The 18,345-nt window shown below is 44.5% G+C and overlaps 1 protein-coding gene across 2 annotated transcripts; it reads left to right on the forward strand.

Annotated features, from left to right (window-relative positions):
• The first annotated feature begins 495 nt into the window (after nucleotides 1–495).
• On the forward strand, nucleotides 496–18,340 carry slka (STE20-like kinase a). Of its 2 annotated transcripts, XM_079280440.1 has the most exons (19): nucleotides 496–1,057; nucleotides 3,267–3,431; nucleotides 5,047–5,095; nucleotides 5,598–5,747; nucleotides 7,092–7,164; nucleotides 7,524–7,718; nucleotides 7,926–8,007; nucleotides 8,180–8,311; nucleotides 8,435–9,637; nucleotides 9,723–9,853; nucleotides 10,379–10,502; nucleotides 11,235–11,414; nucleotides 13,747–13,818; nucleotides 14,814–14,943; nucleotides 15,512–15,636; nucleotides 15,755–15,949; nucleotides 16,227–16,352; nucleotides 16,556–16,669; nucleotides 16,818–18,340. In XM_079280440.1, exons 1-19 carry the CDS (start codon nucleotides 908–910, stop codon nucleotides 16,962–16,964), a joined length of 3,543 nt encoding a protein of 1,180 aa, XP_079136566.1. In that variant the 5' UTR covers nucleotides 496–907; the 3' UTR covers nucleotides 16,965–18,340. The 2 variants fall into 2 exon arrangements, with proteins under 2 accessions (XP_079136566.1, XP_079136567.1); XM_079280441.1 differs by lacking the exon at nucleotides 13,747–13,818.
• Nucleotides 18,341–18,345: the final 5 nt, after the last annotated feature.

Genomic DNA, 18,345 nt, shown 5'->3' on the forward strand with positions numbered 1-18,345 from the left:
AACTGATCAATTAATCCACATCATCTGACTCCTTGTCACATAATGTGGGGCCTAGCCCGAACAAAACAACTTCTATTTCCTCTTCATGACGACAGGAACACAACTAGCATGCGTGGTAGAGCCTAGGGGCTGAGCCGCTCAGCGCGTCCTGCAGAGTAGATCCAGGAAACAGATACAGCTAACGTAACTGCGTCAAGCTAGCGACCGACAGACCAGCTGACAGCGGAAATAGCTACATGTACCCTCCAGAGTAAAAGCATTTAGTGGGTATCTTTCATTGTTAGCAAGATCCCCACTCCAAAAAATAGCATGAAGACAGCTAATGTTACATTGCCTTTTGTTACAGGAATGGGGCTTTCATTTCAAAGTGTCTTGCAGCTGTTCGTTAATAACGGTTTCATTTTGAACGTTTTATTTTTTTAACGTAAAGCTATTCAAGTAACGTTACGTTAGCTAACTTGACGCTGGTCCGCTAACTTATGCGTGGTCAGCCAACCGAAGTATGGGATCTTTTGACTCTCCGTTTAGGACTCGCTAACGTTAAATTATATTTTTTAAATATATATCGCTACGAGTGTGGAGATATGGTCGATATATTCTCCGTTTTTATTTGGTTGAATTATTTTTACAAACGGAAATGCGAGCCTGTGCGTAATAGCGAACTCTTCTCTGTATCCCTCATCTCCTCGACCAGCGTTAGCTGTGATGTGATTATGAATAACAGCCGTCGGGGGAAGTTTTAATTGCCATTATCACACAGCTGAATGGCCACAATAGCACATTGTCTGCTCTTCATTTGACGCCTGTATGCTGTGAACCGCTTTATTATTATATTCGTGGCAGAAACAACCGAAGAGACGCACCGCATCCTCTGCGCTGTTAGATCACATCCTCCAAAAAAAAAAAGATGTCTTTCTTCAATTTTCGGAAGATATTCAAGTTGGGACCCGATAGGAAGAAGAAGCAGTACGAACACGTGCACAGAGACGTTAACCCGGAGGAGATATGGGACATCATTGGGGAGCTGGGAGATGGAGCGTTTGGGAAAGTGTACAAGGTAAACACGTTGAGTTAGCTTCATGTCTTACATCCGGGGCTTTATAACCGATTTCTTGAGCCATTCGCTTCCGCTCGTGTCTCATATTGTTGCATACGGGTCATAAGATCATTACAACATGACAGCAGGGTTCCACATCCTCTAGTCTAGACCCTCAATGATGCATGCTATGCATCATACAGCTCACACTGTACAACGTTACTGTACTTTAAACCATCGTCTGTAGAAACATGACCTTTAGTTTAGGGATGTGTGTGGTGGCAGCTTAAAGCTCACCTATTTCAGGATGTTTTTAGGCAGGGGCCTGGTTGCATTGCCAAGTTGTAAGTATGACGTTGCCCTGTCATTGAGTTGCACTTGGCCTCAGTCAAACTGTTGAAGGTGTGGTTCACCGCCACAGAATAAACATGGCCACACAAATGTCAAACGGCATTGTCTAAGGTTGAGGACGCAGATAAACAGGAAAATAAAATAAACCGTAGAGCACGTGCCTTTTTAAAAAGTCAAATGTGCTCGTACTTTGTTTATATGCCGTACACTGTGACAGGTGCACAGGTGTGAATGTACATGTCGTGAAGAGGTTTGTCACCTCAGGTTACCATCAATACATCAGTGTTTATTAAACATGAGGTGGACTCGATACCCGCAACACCAATACAGCGTGATGTCATGAAATATCTCCCAAAACAATGCTCGTGGCGGTTTTTTTTGACAGAGTGCCAGAGACGAGTCATTTCCTTCTGTGTTGGATTATACAGACAAACACCACCTGTAATCTCAGCTGACGCACCTCCTCCAGGTTACCTGTGCGTGAACTTGTATTTGGGCCGAGACGACTTTGAAAAGATCAACAACATGGGCTCTATTCATACACCTGTATATTTGTGTGGAGGTTAAATTCAGCTCTCTCTCTCTCTCTCTCTCTCTCTCTCTCTCTCTCTCTCTCTCTCTCTCTCTCTCTCTCTCTCTCTCTCTCTCTCTCTCATACTGTTCATTCCTGGAACTCTTGCGATCAAACGATGCAGCTAATGGTCCAATATATATAGATCCTGGTCACGTTACTCAACATCAGACGACGACGTATTTCATCAGCTATTTCGCAGGCTTTCGATGGCATGGCGCATTCGGGGCGGGGTGACAAATGTGGCCAGCAATGTGTGAATCAGCGCTTCTAGAGAGTGAAAGAGAGAGGATACCAGAACTGTAAACACAGGTTCAACTGTGCCTTTTAATTAGTGAAGAGGCGTGCCATTCGTTTTGGACAATTCAGCTGGAGCAGGGCGTTAGATTTGCCCTCATTACAACTATCCACATTCAGACCGGTGAAGCTATTCGCGCGTCTTAAGAGATCACTTTGACAAAGTGCGGGGTTGTACATAGTTGATCATACGTCACAGGTTTAGACAAAGTTAATATTGTGCACGTGTGTTGGTGATGACCCGTGCTAGACAGGCGTTGGCCAGTACAAAGAGAAAGAGACAGGGGGTGTGTCAGGTCACTACTGTGTAAATATAGCGTGTGACACACGCTGCAGCAGTTAGTGGTCGTACTCCCTCCCTTTTTCCTTTTCCTCAACTCTCCCAAGATTGTGTCTGTGTCCATAGCTGGCCTTAAAATAACCCCTCAGCGACTTGTTTCAGGGGTGTGGGGTCATTTTTCCAATTAGTCTCTTTCACCACAGCCTGATCGGGATTGAAGACTTTGGGGCATGTGTCCCCAATGCAGACGAGCATTAACCATTTCCCCTGTTAGATCTATTACATCATAGATTTATTTGGTATAATATCTGAATTCCTGCTTCACCTGTGACCTTTCAGCAGGTGTTTCAAAGGGACAGGACAGATTGAAGAGAGCTTTTGTTGGAGTCGGTTAGAAGATGATGGGGCGCATTGTAAATATTTAGTCTTTAAAATTGTTGCTGTGGGTTTTCTACAGTACCTTTCCTTTCCAATGTACAACGACGTGTTATTATAAAGTCTCTGTGAAATGTATTTATAGAGCTATGGTCCTCTAGGTGCTACACCAGCCGTAAAGTGTGCATTGCTCTGGCTCCAAACGGCTATCGTCTTAAAGGAAACTGTGAGCGTTGATGGATGGTCCTCCATGGCCATCTAAAGCCCAGCTGGTTGTTCTGTGGTCCAGAAAAGCCACGTTATTGAACGGCATGCTCAATTGATACGAGCCTTTGTCGTCAATGTTGCTTTTTCAGGCTCAGAACAAGCAGAACGGGACCCTCGCCGCCGCCAAGGTGATCGACACAAAGACGGAGGATGAATTAGAAGACTACATGGTCGAGATTGAAATTCTGGCCTCCTGCGACCACCATCACATCGTCAAACTGCTGGACGCTTTCTATTTTGAAGGCAAACTATGGGTGAGTAAGCAAAGTGCCTGGTTTAGATTTGAAGCCAAGGAGACACTGAGCCAGTGAACCAGTCACGCACGGAGACGCACAAACTTCACCACGAGCCACGATTCGTTGATGCCGTTTCTCAAAGGACTCTTATATCATTCGATAAAGGGACTTTTTTCAGTCAGATGCTCTAAACGCATCGCAGTGCGCTTTTAATCGACGGTTCAGTAGATCTCGTCCTGCGTGCGGTAAGAGGCCCCCGAGCAATTAAGTCCTGGCGGGTGGTGTCATGTGACCGCCCCTTGTGGACTGGCCACGGCTATTGGAAGATAATGGAGTGGTTCTGGTGGCTGGAGAAAGTGCCTGAATAATTCAGAGCGGCATGCAGGTTGTCCCTCCGGCCCCCCGTCCCCGTCAATAAGCAGCATGAGGAATGTGTAACTGCTTCTGCTCGGCACAAGTTCGGTGCTAAGTTAATGTTAATCATTGAAAAAGTATTTATTCACATGCATGATGTTCAATTTAAGCTGAAGATAATCAGAATCAATGTAAACTAGAGATTTCTATGGAGCGATGAATTGTTATGCGAAACAGGAACAACCACTTGGTTTCTTCTCTTTGTTTGAGTCTCTCAATAGAAGGCGGTGCCCGGTTGCGGCTTTGATTGATTTCTTTTTTTTTCCTATCATCTGATACCAAGAGATGTCAACTAACTGGTGCCAATAAATATGAAGTGGCTGTGGGTTACATTACATCTGCTCTTACATCTGAGAACAGGAGCTGGAGTTTTACATCTCTGTAACAGTATTAGGGAACGGCGTTCTGTTCATCTAATGCACTTCACACAGTTCACTAAAAATGCTGAATCCATCGTTCTCTTCTTAGGTGATTTGAGGATTTTTTTGATCAGTATGTACGAGTCTCGTGTAGACACACGCACAGAGCATTTGCACACTGAAGGATGAGAGTTTATTTTGTAGGAATTGGCTGACCGCCCAGTCCCCGTCTCCAGCTTGCAACGAGAACCTTTTTGCTGATATTTCGACCCAGCAACGATTGAAACATAACGATTGTCCTGAAATGGAAAAGAAAAGACGATCACAGGATGCTCAGTGAGGCTGTGTAGCGTCTGATCGATTAGCTTCTTGGAATGTCTGACAGCGTAATCAATAACATAGAAATATATTTCCTATGAAGTAGGGCTCGACAATAATTCAACATGATAATTTACTGTCTTTTAATGGAAGCACATATGGAGATATCGTGATTACATCGTCTGAATTGATAATAAAAGCACTCAAATTTCTCCGAAAATGTGATCAAGCTCAGTAAAATAAAACTATTGTCTTAATTTAATTACTCTTTATTTGTGTGAATACATGTAAACATAGTCAGTGCATAGCTGGAAATATTTAAACATGTTAGGCGATACAACAACAGGCTTAACCATGTGGTTATTTCATATAGACTATTTATTGATCTAGCCGAAAACATGCTGGATCATGTATATGTATTGTTATCGAGATATGAAATGACATATTTGGTGATCCCAGCTCTGCTATAAAGGGCATAGATTGGGGGTCCATTGCCTTAAAGTAAACCTGACTGATTGTTGCAATTTGTTTCTCCGTTTCAGATTCTGATAGAGTTCTGTGCGGGTGGTGCAGTGGATGCCATCATGCTGGGTAAGTCCCTCATTTATTGCAGGAAACAGAAAACACCATAAAGTTCTGGAGCTTTTTCGTTGCTCCATCCTCAAGTGCCAACTCTTTTTTATTTTTTTGTGTGTTATTCCATCCAGAAACCTCCTCTGTGGGATTTTTTCCCCTCTCCGTAGTTGCAAAGGCCATTCCAACTGTGCAATTATTGTAGCTCAGGTTTCAAGGAGTGGTTAGTCCACTTCTAACGCTGCAGCTTCTCCTTCTTATTTTAAAGCTTGAAGAAACACCTCTCGCCACTCTCTCTCTTAAATGTGAATTACCAAGAAGAGGCTTCCAGTTAATTCACCTCGCTGCTGGATGTTGATGCCCTGTGGTCTTGACTCGCCTAGAACAAATCCCTTCCCCCAGATTTGTTCAGTCAGACATGCAGGCTGGTGTCAAAATCGCCAGCCTGTGTTTGTTGAAAGACTACATTCACCACAACCGTAATCGCTGATGAATTTACTGTGTGCACGTTTATCCACAGAACTCGAGAGGCCCCTGACGGAGCCCCAGATCCGCGTGGTGTGCCGCCAGACCCTGGAGGCCTTGTCTTACCTCCACGAGAACAAAGTCATCCACAGAGACTTGAAGGCCGGGAACATCCTCCTCTCTTTGAATGGAGAAGTGAAACTGGGTAACAATCTGTCATCTTTCTGCCACTGCGATGCTCCTAATATTTCTCTAAACGTGAAGGGATTATTCACTCGTGTTCCCGCTAAGCACACATTAAGGTACTTGCTCCGCTGATTCATTGTTGAGTTCTGTCTCAGGTGTCCTTGGTGGCCACTCTGAATCTGAATCTTCCTGCAGGACCAACACTAAAAGGCTTCAAAGGCTTGTTAGTAAAGTCCATTGTGGATCCCGTTGCCATCTGTGCTGTGGCAACCAGCTGAGCTGTGTGACTTTTTGGGATAATAGTGCACAGGCCTGTGTTTACAAACCATAACCCTGGAGTGAGTCATTCATGCAGTGTTAAGTTAAAAAAAAAGAAGTTACAAAACAAAATGACTGCATTTTGTATATCGCACTTATGTACTGGAGTTGGTGATACATTGAGCTTGTTACATAATATATATTCCAGAAATAAAAGTATTCATTTAGCTGCTGTTGTCCACAGCTGCTGGCTCCCTGATGATTCATCTTCTGTAGGCAGAGGGTCATGGCGGAGCCTGGCAAACAATAATTATCAAGCAGTCGCCAGGGACTTAATGATAGATCTGTCTTTCCCTCTAATGTGTGTGTACTGTAAGTGATGGGGGGGGGGGCAGCCTGAAACTGTTTCACAGGTAACAGAACCGCTGAGACTGATGATGAGAATGGGAGATTGAGGTTTTTCTTCCTACTTATGGGGTTTATACGGGGTTAATCCTCTTTAATCCAGCTCTTATTTTACTTGAAATGAGAAGAACATTTATTTATGTATTTCTATGTATTATTTATAATCCATCCAGTTAAATTTAAAAACTGAGAATAATAATTGTTAAAATATAATAGATGTGTACTTTCTTTATTTGATTTGACAGTTGTTGACTACACAGAGACGTTGTTACTACTAGGCTTCTTCTATATATATATATGTATATATATATATATATATATATATATATACGTATATATATATATATATATATATATATATACACATATATATATATATATATATATATATATATATATATATATATATATGTATATATATATATATATATATATATATATATATATATATATATATATACACATATATATATATATATATATATATATATATATATATATATATATATATATATATATATATATGGCACTAAATAGCACGAGTTAGATATTATTGTAATGTTTCGGACCTTTGCCCGAGGAGATTTTCTCAATCTGGACCTTTTGGAATTTTAGTTGAAGACCCCTGGTCTATGGATTCACTGCCTAAAACAAAATGTTATACAGTTTAAAAATAATCATAATTCCTTTCTACTTTCAGCTGACTTCGGGGTGTCTGCTAAAAATACCAAGACGTTCCAGAGAAGAGATTCTTTCATCGGCACTCCGTATTGGTGAGTCATTCAGCCGGCGCACAGGAGAGCATTTTCCCCTTTTCCATCCGAGCGTGTCTCACAGCTCTGACTTTTCTTTGCTGCGGCACGAAAAGCTGTCATGGAATGTGGAAACGGAAAAAGGCCCCATTCAGCAATTTAGAGACACAGTGTTGGATGACCTCAGCTTTAAATACTGAATAGGCTTCCTATCTTTCAAATCCCTGACCGACATACAGGCTTTGTTATTGTATTTTTACCCCTTGAAGAGTGAAGAGAATTGTCCGTCGGGGATCAGGACGATATAAAAAAAAACACACACTCGCTGTCCAAAATTAGCTCCATGCTAATTGCAAACCCACGGTCTTCTAATTTTGCAGGATGGCCCCAGAGGTGGTGATGTGCGAAACGTCCAAGGACCGGCCGTACGACTACAAGGCCGACATCTGGTCCCTGGGAGTGACCCTTATAGAGGTGGCGCAGATTGAGCCACCCAACCACGAGATGAATCCCATGAGAGTGCTGCTGAAAATAGCCAAGGCCGAGCCGCCCACACTCATGCATCCCTCTCGCTGGTGAGACGGAGCGCCCTGGTGATGACTCGAGAGGTGGCACCGGAATGTTTCCGGATTGGAGATAAGGACGCGTTGACTGTTAAATGTGTCAAGCACGGGGGGGGGGGGGGGGGGGGGATGGTATTTAATTGAATTTCACAAAGCAGCGCCCAGGGACACTTACTTTGCTCCATGGCCAACAGATTCTGTTTTATTTATTCTTCAAAGGTCACCAGAATTTAACGACTTTCTGCGGAGAGCGCTTGATAAGAATGTGGACAATAGGTGGGGCACGCTACAGCTTCTACAGGTGAGCTGCTACCTCGCATTACGCAAACATCTACTCGGCCTACTATACAGCCCAAAGAACGCATGCGCACTCAGATAGTCATTTTCTGTTTTGCTGTTTGTTCTGATATGTGACTGAACAGTTTATGAAGGATGAAGATGTGTATTTCTTGTGTCCCTGTCCATCTATGTAGCATCCTTTTGTCACCAGTGTAACCGATAGCAGACCTCTCAGAGAGCTCATAGCTGAAGCCACAGCTGAAGTCACAGAGGAGATCGAGGATAGCAAAGAGGAGGAGGAGGAGGAAGAGCCTGACACACCTGTGGTTTGTAGCTTCATTAGGTCCATGTACATACCAAGCGTAATAGCACTCAACACAATATATATTTTCAGTGACGTTAATATCCTCACGAAAGACATCTTGTTATTTTTCTATCTGTTGGCTCAGGCGGCTCCTGGGCACAAGCGAGCGCCGTCAGACGCCAGTGTGGCCAGCTCGGAGGAGGACAAAGTCCCACCAACTCCCTCCACGCTGGAGTCTGTGACAGAAAAGACGGAGGCCGAGCCTGCCGAGGACCGGATCAGTGATAAGCTCTCTGATGAAGGACTTGGAACAAGTGAGGTAGACAAGACCGAGGAGGAGAAACTCAACGAGGTGTCTGACGCCAGCAATGAAGACCTGGCCTCTGGGTTAGTAGAGCCCACCGAGGACGTATCCTCACAAGGTCCTACAGAGCCTACTAGACCAGAAGATGGTCAAGCTGAAGAGATTCCTGCTGAGCCTGCAGTGTCACAGCCAGAAGGACCTGGAGATACAGTGGACTCCCGAGAGCTTGTGACAGATGTTCAAGAAGCAGAGGAGGAGCAGAAGGAGATGCAAGGAGAGAAAGCAGAGGATGAACCTCCTGAAGTTATAGAAGTAGAAAAAGAGCCTGAGGAGGTGAATGAAGAAGAAAAAGATGCTGCTCCAGAAAAAGCCAGAGACTCCCGAGAGCAACCTGAAGATGCCCCAGAAGAACCAGAACCAGACTCCACATCAGGGGAAGTGGCTCAGGCAGAAGAAGAAAGCAAAGAGCCAGATGAGACAGCTCAGCATAACGTGACAGAAGACAGAATAGACGACTCTGCTGATGGCACAGGTGTAAATATAGACACGCAGAATATAGAATCAAATGTGGTGGACAAGAACATAAATGGAGACACTGACACGAAGTTGGGCGTGGATGAGTCGTCTGCCGTGGTTCTGTTGGAGAAAGAGGCTAAAGAGAGTCAGCCTGAGGATGAACAAGAGAGTCGGGCCGAGGCGGAGGTTGAGCTGGAGGAACAGGCCCCAACTGAATCCACAAAGGCAGTCAGCGATGAAGCCAACGTCTCCTCTGAGGACTCGGAACAAGTGGTCCCATGTAAAGATGCCCCCGTGAAGGAAGATGAGGAGAACGCTCCTCGTGCAGACGCCGTCTCCGTACCAGAGAGTGAAACGGATTCAGAAAGCAAGATGGAGCACGGAAGCCCTGCTGTGATCAAGCCAGACTTGGAGAAGGACTCTGACTCTGGTAGCAGCTCTGCTGCTGATAGCAACAGCCTTGAGCTCAATCTGTCCATCTCCAGCTTCCTGTCAAAGAGCAAAGAAGGGGGCTCTGTGTCTATGCAGGTAATAGAATGTGTGCGTAGCTTACAGCCTCAGTTGTTAAATTGTCAACACTTTTCGGCTAATTTGAGCCCTGTTTTATTTGTAGGAGTCACGGCGTCAGAAGAAGACTCTGAAGAAGACGCGTAAGTTCATGGTGGATGGCGTTGAGGTCAGTGTGACGACATCGAAGATAGTGACCGATAACGACACCAAGAGCGAAGAGATGAGGTTCCTGAGGTGCGTTTATACGTTTATACCTTCCTGCTGCTCTAAATGTGTGACACGGCCTGTTTAACATGGCATTAAATAGTTCTTGTTCATTTCACAACTCCCACGGAGTTTTACAAATGCCAGATGGGTTATCTCCTGTGATGAATGCCGGAGTATGTTACTGTCATCTCCTGTGTTGCCTTTTAAAGACATGCAACGTGCTGCTCCGAGTGTTTACACGAATGCTGTCCGACTGTTTGATGTTTGGTCCATGACCTTTTGTCAGTAATTCACAGAGTTAGCGTTTATCAATTTAACAACTAATTCAAAGACGAGGAGGCCAGGACCATCAACTCTAACATTGTAATCAATTTTAAATCGCATACAATCAAAAGACAAGTCATAATGAAACAAACTATAAAATCACATCTAAGAAATGAAAAAGGAAAGTTTTTTTCTTCTGAACGAAATCCTAAATATCAATGACATGAGCTCATTCGAGACGAGTAAGTCTGGTGGCCCCTCACCACAAGGTCGGTGTTGTTTCCTCAGGCGGCAGGAGCTGAGAGAGCTGCGCCTCCTGCAGAAAGAGGAGCAGAGAGCCCAGCAGCAGCTGAGCAACAAGCTGCAGCAGCAGAGAGAGCAGATCTACCGCCGCTTTGAACAGGAAACTGCTGTGAGTCACCGCGTTCGTACTGCAGTGCTGTGATGTGTTATTTTGCTATTTGGCCGACTCCTAGGGAACAAGCTGCTTCAGTTCAGATCACGCAGATCATGCGAGTACCTCCGTCAGATTTACGGTAGATTGAAGGACATAGCGTTTACTCGTTGAGCATTTCTATTGTGTGCAAATTACCTTTTAATCGGTGATGATCACAATATTAAAAACTTCAAAATTGAGTCTGTCATACTGTCTTAAAGCTGAGTTAAAATGAAGCTATACAGATGTGTTCTACAATTAATTTCCCCCTCCCTAAGTAATACAAGGCTGGGTGTTGATATGCACTGATCTAATGATATGTGATCACATACAAACACTGATCTAATGATATGGGATCACATACAAACACTGATCTAATGATGTGGGATCACATACAAACACTGATCTAATGATATGGGATCACATACAAACACTGATCTAATGATGTGGGATCACATACAAACACAGATCGAATGATATGGGATCACATACAAACACTGATCTAATGATATGGGATCACATACAAACACTGATCTAATGATGTGGGATCACATACAAACACTGATCTAATGATATGTGATCACATACAAACACTGATCTAATGATATGGGATCACATACAAACACTGATCGAATGATATGGGATCACATACAAACACTGATCTTGTCAGGCTGATCCCAGAGTTTCTGCTGAATTCTGTCCGCGCAGGCGAAGAAGCGTCAATATGACCAAGAAGTGGAGAACCTGGAGAAGAAGCAGAAGCAGACCATCGAGCGACTGGAACAGGACCACACCAGCCGGCTCCGAGACGAGGCCAAGCGCATCAAAGCGGATCAAGACAAGGAGCTCTCCAAGTTCCAAAACATGCTGAAGAACCGGAAGAAGGAGGTACTGTGGCGCACGGCTGCTTCTGCATGGACGGGCCTTTAGTGGGCTGATCGGCTCCTCGCTTGGGGTGGTAATCATTTGCATGTCGTAGATCTGAGCTGTTTGATGGTGCATGTGTTTAACGACTCAGCCGGCGGCAGACTTGGCTGTGTCCCATTAGTCCTGAGGGAGGGGTGTGCCTTCGCTGTTGTTGTGCCGTACATGTCTGTGCGGTCCTTCTCCTCGATGCTGCTAGCTCCATGTTGGCTGTATCCATTATTCATCTGCCCCGAGGCTTCTGGTTGCCTCCTGAGCAGCACTGAGCTACCGAGTCTTTAGAGAACTATCAAATAAAAAGTTCAGTCTTAGGTTAAACATTTACCTTATCGTGCTGCCTCAAAATGCTTCTTTTGGGTGTTCTGGGTGTGCTTGCAGTTTTTTGTGTTTTGCAGCTTCTTTTTTTTTTCATGGCGTCAGTGCCGATTGGCAGCCACTGTGCATTAATGATGCCTGGTGGTGGTCGTGCTGCTCGCAATTTGCTGCCTGGGCCACTTAGAATATCATTTATTGTGGTTAAAAATATTATTGCAGGTTGGCTTAAAGTGGTTGCTTCTCAGCTTTGTACTTTGTCGTGGTTGTTCAGCTATTAGCTCTTAGCTGTTCAGTTATTAGTTCTTGATAAAATGCACATATTTGATACTTTTTGTTTGCAACGTTGTGCTCTGTATTCAAGATGTACTGTTATTGGGTATTGAACTAACCTTGTCTCCTGTATGAGTGTGTTGCGGTGGCTTTGGTCATGGGATGGCCGACTTGTGAAGATCTTTTCCGAGTGGTGTTGGGCTCTTTTGGGGAAATGATAACCGCCTTGCATCCGAGTAACTGATATGGAATCATCTTTAACATACACAGTATACTGTCACTGCAACACAGATTGTTAAAGCATAAACAAGTACCGGTACATAAAAAATAAATAGAACGGAAAACGCAGGTTAGCGGCCCAGTGGTGTGTGCCTTTATGCTGCAATAACGCTAAATAATAAGCAATTAAGAGTCTCATTAAGAGAAATGACATTCAGAGGTAGTAGTCTCCGATGATTCCACATCAGTGACTCTTATTTAATCTCTGGAGGCAAAATAATCATCTTGATGACTGAGGGACTTAATTGAATGCAAAGTAATACCGGGCCAGCTGTTTGCAATTAACATCTGCCGTGTACTCGTCAAATTCTTCTTTTGACAACCTCGTGTCTTGACTCTTGACTCAGTTCAAACTTCCGGTTCTGACGCGCTACTAATCAAAGGAGCATAATCACGCATGCTGACTTTGGATCAGTCGGTGGCTGGGTTCAGTATCTCTCCTCTCAAAGTGGGCCGCGCATGTCTTCTACTGTTGTTTGCAAGCTTTGTTAGATTTTCAGAATACAACAGCTTCAACCGGTTTCTGCACGTACACTGTAGGTCCAACTGGAAGTCGGACAGTCACCCAAACATTTGAGAAAAGAGCTCATGAAACGCATAAAGGAGGATCTATCGCTCCTTAGGACTGCAGAGGTAAACCGTCACCGGCTGTCTCCTCCTCTGTGAAAGGTTTCTCTCTCTCTCTCTCTCCTTCTCCCGACCTCTCTACAACCCGATTGGGTCTATAGAAACCTGTCGACCATTTAAACTGAGTCCATATGTGGCTGTATGAAGCCACTATCCAGAGCATATATATACGACTACTAGTAAACACTCCACAATGCCGTCCTTCACCTTTACTCCTGAGACCACTTATGTGGAAATTACGGTTTTCAGTGGTGCTACAAAAATGTTGATGATGGTTCATAAGTGTCCACTCTCAGTTTGCTCCCCAGCGCAGAGTACCGCTGAGAGTTTATCACGTAGTGAATTCATTAACAAGCGAGCGACAGACTTCTGCACTGAAAGCCCTTTTCCATCTTTCATGAATCAAACACGAGTCATGTGGACAAAGGCCTTCTTTTATTTTGAAAGGGAACACGTAGACACTCCATGAGCCAGTAGCGTGGACCGTAACAAAACTGCTTTTTAGTATTTCTTTTTTTTTCTTTGCAAGTTGGATGAAGCTCAAGTGCCGCTTTTCAAGCATGAGAAGACCAGAAGAGTATTAATAACTTATTAATTAACTCCCTCCTAACATTTAGCCAGAACTGTGCTGTGCGCCTTAAACTCACCGAAATTCCCAACGGGGAGAAATCTCTTACATAACTTCAGAATCAGCGTGTGTGTGTGTGTTCGCTAGTGTGTGTGTGTGTGTGTGTGTGTGTGTGAGATCCTCAGCCTGCTATCTGTCCCTGATCAGGATGAGTGCGCTGTGTGCTCTCCTCCACAGGCAGTGGCCCAGGTTATGATTCAGTCTTTTCAGTTGTCCTCATGCGCACTCTTCAACGCTCAGATGCAGGATGTAAGTCCCCCCCCCCCCCCCCCCCCCCGCCCTCCCCTCCTCTACGCCCTGTTTCTATCCATCTCTGGCCCATACTTAGATGTAGTGACAGGTTATAGTCTGTGATGGTTCAGTTTTAAGAACCACACATGTAAGCATGGGCGGTGTTTTGTTTTTTAGTGTTCCCATCCCTGTGTTTGTGCGGTGGTTCTCTCTCGCTCTCTCTCTCTCTCTCTCTCCTGCTCAGTATTCACAAATGTTCAACATCCAGTCCGTGTACTTTATGTGGGATTTGTATTGTGTTACACCGTGACGTGGACTGAACGGTGCTCTCGCCCAGCGGCGGTGTAGTCGCTGATCCTCTTTCTGTCTGGATCCACGTTTGTCTCCGTCAGCCGAGGTCCAAATATAGACCGACTGCCTCAGTTACAAGATGGATGGAGAAGTCACTGGTTGTGTGCGTTATTTGGTTACAATATCAAATTTGAACCATCCTTATTTGGAGTCGGCAGCATAATAATATTATCTATTGTAGGTTATTTTCATGAATTACACCTAATGATAGTATATAACGAACGCTGGATCGACAAAATCTTTTATTTTGTATTATGCGTAGAGAAAATGTAATGAATAGATGATTCTGGCTGCTCGTGTAATGAGTCATGCATAACGTAGGCTGAGCTCTGGACCGTCAATGTCGATGTTGTCTCACATTAAACAGTGAATCTGTGTCTTTACTGAACCGTTAACTTTTCTCTCTCTCTTCACCTCCATTGTGGATCGTTGCCATCCGTGATCTCTGAGTGTCTCCTCCACTGGCCCAGTTGATGATGTGACATCTTAGTGCTTCTGTCTTGTTCTGAACTTTAAGTGGATGTCATTTTAGTTTCAGGCCGTTTTGATACTCCAGACACATTCCTTTGTGTTGTGCTCTTCTCTCTTTCTTGCTCTTTGCTGTCCCTCTGTACGCTCATCTCGGCCTCCTCTCACTGCTCCTCTTCTCTCTGGCTCCTCAGGAGCAAGAGTTCCTCCAGAAGCAGCAGCAAGAGCTGGACGGAGCTCTGAAGAAAATCATCCAGCAGCATAAACTGGAGATCACCACGATTGAGAAAGACTGCTTGAACCACAAGCAGCAGCTGATGAGAGGTAGGATACAAAATCCGCCCTTTTACTACAACGGCGCATATTTACATGACCTTTTAAAGCATACCATAGTTGTTTTGCTTACCCGAGACAAGCAGCTATTCATAGGGAATATCACACTGTCCTCATGGCCAGCGTTTTGTCTGATCTAAGCTGGAGAAAGCAGGGTTTAGTTGAAAGCATGCGGTTGTCGTTCATGTGCCGGTGAGAGAAACACGGCGACGCTTCCGGTTCTGATTTCCTCTCAACACATCTGAAGGCACCACGTCAGCAGACTTTTGGTTTTAATCGGTGCATTTCCATTCAATTTGACAAACGATGTGACAGATTAACTCTCAGGCGACCGGCTGAACTCAAACATCCTGTGCAGGTTTCAAGAAACGTAACAGACGAATAAAAGTGTGTAAATACTGACCGCGACATGCAGACGTGTTGCAGCTCGTTCAACTTCCTGACCGTGTTTCCCGTTCGTCTTGGTTTCATCGCTCCAATCGTCACCAGCTAACGTGTACCTCACACGTACGTGGCCTCATGGGATGTTTTTGCATGTGTGTGTGTGTGTGTTTTGTAGCTCGGGAGGCGGCCATGTGGGAGTTGGAGGAGCGCCACCTGCAGGAGAAGCACCAGCAGCTGAAGCAGCAGCTGAAGGACCAGTACTTCCTGCAGAGACACCAGCTGCTGAAGAGGCATGAGAAAGTAAGAGCTGGGAGAGAAGTCCACTCAAGAGTAAAGTCGTATTTCAAATAAAGCTTCTGAACGATGTGTGTGTGTGTGTGTGTGTGTGTGTGTGTGTGTGTGTGTGTGTGTTTTATAGGAGATGGAGCAGATGCACCGCTACAACCAGCGGTTGATAGAGGAGATGAAGAACAAGCAGACTCAAGAGAGGGTTCGTCTGCCCAAGATTCAGCGCAGCGATGCCAAAACCCGCATGGCCATGTTCAAGAAGAGCATCCGCATCACCGCCACCGCAGCCGTGACGCCCGAGCAGGAGAGAGAGCGGATAAAACAGGTGACCGACACTGTGGACTCACGCTGCTGCTGTTTTATAATTTCTACCTTCTACTTCTCAATGAGGGAGAAGTGACGGAACATGCGTGGCCTTTTTCTTTGCCCAACACAAAGCTATTCATCCCAGCCCACCTACAACTTTTAAGTCACCATTTAACAAGCTTCACATCGTCCTCAACATGATGTTTCAACTTGTCTCGAAAGACAAATCAATGAGTAGCTTTGTTTGGTTTTTGAGCCGCTGTTACAGTTGTGTTCTGTGTGCCTGCTTGGTCCAGTTTGCGTCTCAGGAAGACAAGAGGCAGAAGAACGAGAGGCTCCATCAACACCAGAAACACGAGAACCAGATGAGGGATCTGCAGCTGCAGTGTGACTCAAACATCAGGGAGCTGCAGCAGCTACAAGTGAGCACACACACACACACACACACACACACACACACACACACACAGCATGGAGCTTGTGTTGTCATCTATGGGCACACTCTTTAATACCTAGATCTATAAAAGGATAATTTGAGAAGAAAGAAGTAGAATAAGAGGAAATTACTTTTGATCTCAGCACATTTACCGTGAAGCGACATGCGTTGACCCACCTTTTCTTTCAGAATGAGAAATGCCACCTTCTGATTGAACATGAGACCCAAAAGCTGAAGGAGCTGGACGAGGAGCACAGCCAAGAGATACGGGAGTGGAGAGAGAAGCTAAGACCCAGGAAGAAGGTATATTTAACATCCATTCACTCTTTGACGTAAGAATGTCTGTCTCTGACTGACTCCATCTACAGTCGGGAGTAAGAATGTCTGGTTTGTTTGTGATATAATCGTCTCAGCGGTCGACTCAGTTGTTTGTATCTGCTGCCCCCCGCAGGCGCTGGAGGAGGAGTTCACGCGGAAGCTCCAGGAGCAGGAGGTCTTCTTCAAGATGACCGGCGAATCCGAATGCCTTAACCCCAGCACCCAGAGTCGAGTATCCAAATTCTACCCCATCCCAAACCTGCACAACTCTGGTTTATAGCCCCCCGTCCGTCCGTGCTACAAAACGGACCCCCGGACAGACTCTTCCTGGTGGAGCGACATGACTTCTCTCGACCGTTACAGATAAAAATGTCTTCGCCGCTTTGATTCCCTCGTTAGTGAGCATGACGTGCCTACACGCCGTACCCACAACTAAATCAAATCTTTCTCCGCTATTTGAGAAATGTCCAATGATAATAATATGCACTTTTCTGAGCATGTTCAAATTTTAAAAGCCGGCAGTTGGTGGCGAAGGCCAATCAGATGATCATATTGAATGAACTCCAGTGCCTCGTATGTTCACAGTAAATACGGTCCCCCCCCCCCCCCCCTCTGAATGTCCTGCACTTAAATAACTGGTTATCAGTTCCACCCACAATCACAAGATGCTGGGAGATTAAACTGACTGAGATCTCGTGTTGCTGCATGTAAGGCAGAGCTGGTTCCAGATGGACCGAGTAGTTCTGAGACTGTGTTGTTATGGCTGAGTCAGAAACAGCAACGCGTTGGGATCATAAGGCTGTGAGTTCACATTTAAAGGAATGTACCGTGTTGTAAATGATGCGCCGAGTGAATCGTTACGTGTGTACCTACATGTGGTGTTTAATCAGATACTGTGCTTGCCATGAGGGTCTTACAATTTCATTTCAGTGCTTATTCACACAGACACAGACCTGACACTTCCTGGAGAATGATGGAATACATAATATATGAAAACTAAAAGGAATGTAAAGCGGTTTATTTGCACACATGAGCCGAAGAATAAATATGCAGTAGTAAAGCTGTCAATGTATTTTGACAGTGAGTCACCTTTGTCTCACACAAGCAACTCCAAATTGACAGAATTGTCTTTTTGTTTTTGTTACCTTTACTTATAATTTTACTCTTTTTCAAATGTGCCCTTTAGTATTTTATGACCTAGTTTTCTAAACATGTAGTCCTGAAATATCGATGCTGTGGTTGCTCTCGCTCTGGAGACCAGTGTTGTGTGAAAGCGCTTCAATGTGCGAGACGACATTCTTCGCTGTATTTGTGGGTGCAAAAGTATTGATGGTTCACAAAAAGAGATTTCGAGACTTAGATTTGTTTATTTTGTCGCTGCATATCATCGCTGCATGTTCTGGTTTCTGTATGCGGACATTGACGAGTGTTTTGTCATGAATGCTGGGTTTTTATTGGGGCTGTTTGGAGATTGTCTTGTGAATTACACCAAATGCCCCATAGATTTCAAATATATTTTTTATTTTGCTTAAGTTACAGCATTTCGATAAGTTGTCATTTTACCACATTGAACATTCTTTCGATGTCGGATCAAATGTATTTAAAGTGTCTTTATAAATTGACTTTTCTTTAGTTGTAAATAAAATATTGACCGTTTGGCC

The sequence above is a fragment of the Melanostigma gelatinosum genome (genome assembly GCF_949748355.1).
Source record: "Melanostigma gelatinosum genome assembly, chromosome: 12".
Taxonomy (NCBI): domain Eukaryota; kingdom Metazoa; phylum Chordata; class Actinopteri; order Perciformes; family Zoarcidae; genus Melanostigma; species Melanostigma gelatinosum.